General features: G+C 32.8%; 1 protein-coding gene across 4 annotated transcripts; it reads left to right on the top strand.

Moving 5' to 3' along the window:
- Positions 1 to 232: 232 nt before the first annotated feature.
- LOC139890613 (uncharacterized) lies at positions 233 to 5,883 on the top strand. 4 transcript variants are annotated; one of them, XM_071873501.1, is made up of 9 exons: positions 233 to 425; positions 564 to 606; positions 1,141 to 1,417; positions 3,200 to 3,639; positions 3,912 to 4,034; positions 4,115 to 4,276; positions 4,370 to 4,480; positions 4,587 to 5,023; positions 5,112 to 5,883. In XM_071873501.1, exons 4-9 carry the CDS (start codon positions 3,495 to 3,497, stop codon positions 5,718 to 5,720), a joined length of 1,587 nt encoding a protein of 528 aa, XP_071729602.1. In that variant the 5' UTR covers positions 233 to 425; positions 564 to 606; positions 1,141 to 1,417; positions 3,200 to 3,494; the 3' UTR covers positions 5,721 to 5,883. The 4 variants fall into 4 exon arrangements, with proteins under 4 accessions (XP_071729602.1, XP_071729604.1, XP_071729601.1 ...); XM_071873503.1 differs by lacking the exon at positions 1,141 to 1,417; XM_071873500.1 differs by lacking the exons at positions 233 to 425; positions 564 to 606 and having other exon boundaries at positions 967 to 1,417.
- The last annotated feature ends 248 nt before the right edge of the window (positions 5,884 to 6,131 follow it).

Here is a 6,131-nt window from a genome sequence, read left to right as displayed (position 1 = left end):
TACAACCGTTGTTGCACGGTGTACAAGTGATTAAAGCATGCGAATAGTACTATTCATAACTTTTGTATAGTAGCACATATGGTAGTAATAACTTTTGTGTATTAGTATAATAACTTTTTTCTAGTATGTATATGGTAATGGTAATAATTTGCTTTTAAAAAAAAAATAATTTAAATAGTTATCATTATTAGGATTAGAATTTTAAATACCTAGTTTTATCTCTCGCAAACCTCTGGCCATCAATGAAAAAGGCAAAGTCGGTCGTTGGGTGTTTCTTTAATAATGATGATCCCGCTGACTCTCATGTCGATGACGCCGGAAGTCCACACGCCTCCTCTTCAGGCGGTGGATTAACCGCCAATTTGTCTCGTAAAAAGCATTATCTCAACAGCCTGCTAAAAAGCTTGTAATTAAGTTACTCATAGGTACTTTATTTTCGATTTTGCAAATATATTGGTGTGATTTTGTATCAAGCGTGTTTGTTGTGTTGAATTTTATGTAGAATTGAAAATATAGGGTTTCAAATGTATAGCCTGCTGAACTAAATTATTCCTGATTTTCAGGTGGAGCTACCAAGCATATAAGGAGCGGAATGAAATAACAAAGGTTCTAAAATCTTTATTCTTGGTTATTGAAATTCATTCTGGTTTATTTTTGTGTTGCTCCCAGAAATTGAATTTCTAGTTGATTATTTCCGTTTGTTTACTTGATTATTGGTACAAGTCAAGTATATATTCTTGTTTTGTAGTAATTAATTAATGAAGATTTAATATTGTTTGTGATTCTTTTCTTGATTTATCATGTATCTTTATAAGTTACCAGATGTAATTCATACAATTCGTAACGTCATAAATCATAAAATATAATGTATTTGGGGACATTTAATTCTGAAATTAAACATGATGCTAAAGCAGGGTCTTAACCGACTGTTGACCGTATCTGAGTGACTGCGCATATACTTTTTTTCTATATAAATCCCGAACTGCATCTACATATAACCACACACCAACCGTAGTTATATGTCTATACTACTCCACTTGATCAATGGCAGGCTCATCAGAGACTGTTGATGCTTCAGCAAAAATTAAAGACCTTAAGTATGCATCAATCGTTAATGTATCAAACTTCATTTCTGTGAAGCTTTCGAGCGAGCACAATTACCATCTGTGGAAGACACAGATGTATTGCCTCATGAGGACTTACAAAATGGCCGGAATTGTGGATGAAAAGTTTGTTGGTCCGAGCACTTCGAACAAGGAGATTTTGGACCAATATGACAGTCTTCTCAAAGGCTGGATTTTGGGTTCGACTAGCGAGAATGTCCTTGGCGCTGTTGTTGATCTAAATACAGCCAAAGATGTTTGGGATAAATTGAAATTGTTGTATGCTACAACTACAGCTACAACACATCAACAAGGTATGTCTTCGTCTATGCAACATTTGTATGCATTTCATTATAGTGTTAGAAAATAAGAACGAACCTGAGTATATATAATCATAATCAATTAACACAGTAACTTATGGTTTCTCACTGTAAGTACCGCATATAACCATTCATACAAAATTAAACAACCTCATTGGGGTTAGCAATCTTATTAACAACTAATTTAGAATAAATCAAAATTGTGTTGCATGTCATATGGGTCAACTTGGGTGAATACGAATCAATATAAGTCAACGTGTCATACTGTCATTATGGGCCATTTAGTTTTAATACCGATTACCGACTATCAAAACGATTCTAAAGATGTCAAAATGGATCATTAATAGTAAATCAAATCCATTACATGTCAATCCCGACAACCACTAATTATGATCCTGACAACAACTATTTTATAACCTACCAACGCAATTACCGCAACCACCAACTCAAATATAAGGATTTATACACACAAAGACTACAATGAAACAAAACTACAATTAATAAATTTCGTAATTTATCAAATCTAGCCGAACTATATATGAAATACACAAACACAAAATGCCACAACTAATTTTAGTTCAATATGAAATTTGAACTTATAATATATAGTGGTAGGATCAATGGGAAGTAACTAATTGGGGGGAAACAATTTTTTTTTTTTCGTTTTTTGAAAAAACTTTGTTCAAGAACATTATAGATTGGATGAAAATATGAACATTTAAAAAAGACACTTTATGATAAATGTTTTTATTTTGGCGGGAAAACGCTTGAAGAAATAATGTATAACAATAATTGTGTTTTTCGAGTGTATTTTGAGGGTTTAGAAATTAGGGTTTAGGGTTTAGATTTAGGATTTAGATTGAGTTTTTAACACGAACTGTTTAGAGTTTAGGGTTTAGGGTTTTGGGAACCCAAAACCCTAAACCCTAAACTCTAAATCGGGCTAAATTTTGACAAAAAGTACTTCACAAAACATGAAAAACAAAACGTTCGAAGATTAACATTCTTCACGATTAATATTATCTTGAATGTTATTTTTGTCGGTCGTTTTCCCGCCTAAATAATAACATTCATCACGAAGTGTCTTTTTTAAATGTTCATATTTTCGTGTGATCTTGATGCCTAAAAAAATTAAAAAAAAAATGAAAAAATAAAAAATAAAAAATTTGCTTCCCCCGCTTCCCCCCAATTGGTTATATCCCCATTGATCCTACCCCTATATATATATATATATATATATATATATATATATATATATATATATATATATATATATATATATATATATATATATATATATATATATATATATATATATATATATATATATATATATATATATCATGTTTTTGTTGAATGATAATGAAGGGACTGAGTAAAATGGCAATTTTATTTCAAAAGGTGTATTTATATATGAGTTTTGAAAAAAAGTGTATTTATATTAATTCCCCAAAAACTAATCCTACTTTGCCTTGATGTGTCAAGTGAATGCTCATGTAATTAAAGCAAGGAATCAAGGATATAAGATACTTGACTAATTTAGTTTTTTATTGGCTAGTTTATTTCTTGGAGTTGGTTTTAAGTAGTGTCTTGAGATAAACATTAGCTTCAGAAGGTTACTCATGACTTATATACATTATATATGAATAATGTGCCTATTTGGTGGGTCAGTTATTACCTTATATAATTATTATATATATATATTATATATAAAATATAAATCATGTGCCAAAAACATAGTTTCAACAAAGAACTTAACAAACATAGATTCAACAGAGAACATAGAAGGAGTCTTGATTGTTACAAGTGAATTAAGAGCGTTGCATTATGCGACTATTGCGGGAGATTGGACAAAAGCAGAATCCTTATTGAAAGAGCATAAAAACTTGGCTAGTGAGGTAGTTAGGAGGGGCGGTAGCACGGTACTTCATACAGCAGTTGGACTAGGTCATAATGATTTCGTGAGAAATCTATTAATGTTTTACTTAAATGATGAGCAAGTACTTGAAAAGAGAGGTTCAGATGGAAGCACCTTAAAGAGGAAGAGCCATTGCATAAAGCTTATGAGAATATGCACCTTGATACCATTGGATATTTGTTGAAAGCCATCGATGACGATGATGATGCTAAAGGCAAGGAGCAATCTTCACACATTCACCTAGGCGTTGAAATTGGAGTCGTCCTTCTCGTTAATGCTATTTCTGCAAAGCAGTATAGTAAGTAACCGATATACGTGTCACATAAACACTGCACGCTGAATTTTAATCGTGAATATACATATACTCCATTAGTCCCAAAATTATTGTCCTATTTTGACTTTTGAAAGTCTTTCTTTTTCAACTTTGACTTTAAATATTATGTTTTTGTTACATAACACTTGATGAAAATTATATGAATGGATTGAGTTTTACTGCATTGGTATAACTTTCAAAGGTACGACAATAATTTTGAAACAGACGGAGTAATAGCTAATGTTTGCACTTTGCAGATTTTGCATCGGATTTAATAAAAAAATTTCCTAAATTTGCTTCAAAAAGTGATGATGTACTCATGGCTATAGCTAGAACCTTTCCGACTGAGTTAGACTATTGGCAAACACTTTTCTATCCATGTAAGTTTCTAATGTATTAGAAATGGCTTTAGCACTTCGATTTTTATTAGAGTGATTAACTGTGCTTTATTCTATTTTAGCATATGATTTAGACGATATTTCAGAAACGGCGGTTACTATGTTGAAAATCTATCTCATGATTTTGTTTTACCTTCCGGTATTGATATATCAATATATCTATAAAGACGACCGGTCTTATGGTACTTGGTTCAAAACCCTCTTACGTGGGTTGTTACTAACAGGTAATTTTAAACAACACAATAAACAATGTTACATTTACATTCAAAAATGCAGTTAGTTATCATGTAACTGTCTTCTGCGGCATGCTTCTGCAGTTCCTATGTGGCTTCTATCCATCTTTCTATTGATACCGCTCTGCATTATGATGGTTTGTCTCTTATTCTATGTGCTTTATTACGTATTGTGGAAAGCCATAGACATTCTAGGTAAGGATGTACATAGTAAATTCACTCATTGCAAATTTTATTTTTAAATTTTAATTTCTAGAATAAATTTTTGGATTTTTTTAACTAATTATTTCCGGATCTGCAGGTCGACCTACCAAACATATCGAGAACAAAAAGAAAGATTGGAATGAAGCAACAAACGTTCTACGATTGGTATGTCATGAAATAGACATGTTGGAGTTCTCTGGCACTCATCACCCATATTTTACCCGGCCACTTCTCGAGGCTGCATGTCAAAATGCTTATAAAGTTATTAATGAGATATTACATACATCACCTGAAGCAATTCATGGTACAGATAAAAGTGGATATGACATCTTTCAGTTGGCAATAATACATCGTTCCGAAAAAATTTACAACCTTATATATGACTTTGGGGAACGTAAGAATATTTATAGAACTATTGAAGATTCTTCTAAAAACAACATCTTGCACTTGGCGTCAAGGTTGGCACCATCACATGAACTCAATCGTAGAAGAGGTGCAGCTTTACAACTACAACGTGAGCTTCAGTGGCGTGAGGTAAATACTGAACTAATTATTACTAGTTGATAGTCTTATTATTAGAATATCTTTGTTCTATGATAAAGAAGTTCGATTAATTACACAGGAAGTGAAGAAACACGTCTTCCCTACATACATTACTCGAGAGAACATTTTCAAGGAGACACCTGATATGGTGTTCTCAAGGGAACATGAAAACTTACTCAAAGAAGGAGAAAACTGGATGAAGACCACCGCCGAATCATGCAGCATCACTGCTGCCTTGATCGCAACAATCATGTTTGCAGCAGCAATAACCGTACCAGGTGGAAACCACCAAGAAACGGGCATTCCTATGTTTACCAAAAACGCTGCCTTCATTATATTTGCTGTATCTGATGCAATCTCACTATTTGCTTCAAGTACTGCGTTATTAGTTTTTTTATCCATCCTAACCGCACGTTTTGCTGATAATTACTTTCTAGTTAGTTTGCCAAGCCGAATGCTTATTGGACTTGTCGCCTTACTTCTCTCAACGATTGCCATGATGGTGGCCTTTAGCGCAACACTTTTCCTTGTTTTTTCTCATCAAAAACTATGGATGCTTGGTCCAATATGTGTCTTAGCGTTCATCCCGATTGGTTTCTTTGTTGTTCTACAATTCCCCCTCATCGTAGATCTTTTCCGGTCAACATACTTGCCCATCTTTGGCAAGGATCGGAAAAGTGCACTTTGAAAATTTAATCCCAATAAAGTAGGGTTGCTATTTTGTAAGTGATCGAAGTTGGAAAGAAAAGGAAAACCGATCCTTAACGTATTTTGTACACATTCTATATTGTGTTGTACCTTTAATCACTGTTATTTTCATATGAAGTGATCAGTGATGTATGAAACTTCTCCATTGACTGTATTTAGAGATCTGTAGTTGTAATATGATATGAGTTTTCGTACCTTAATCCACGATGAATAAACTTTGGAGAATTTAGAATTGCAGTCTTCTTCAACTCAAGAATGCATGAAAACAGGGGATGACGAAATTTTGATGAAATACTTTTATTTAAAAGCACATTTTGTATTTCTCCTGTTAAATAGAAAGGAATGTACTCGATTTGGTTGTTAATTACAGTACTTGTTTTACTTCAGAATT

The sequence above is a fragment of the Rutidosis leptorrhynchoides genome, chromosome 2, assembly GCF_046630445.1.
Source record: "Rutidosis leptorrhynchoides isolate AG116_Rl617_1_P2 chromosome 2, CSIRO_AGI_Rlap_v1, whole genome shotgun sequence".
In the NCBI taxonomy this organism is placed as follows: Eukaryota; Viridiplantae; Streptophyta; class Magnoliopsida; order Asterales; family Asteraceae; genus Rutidosis; species Rutidosis leptorrhynchoides.
The sequence above is the reverse complement of the archived record's forward strand: the minus strand, read 5'-3'. Positions and strand labels throughout refer to the sequence as shown.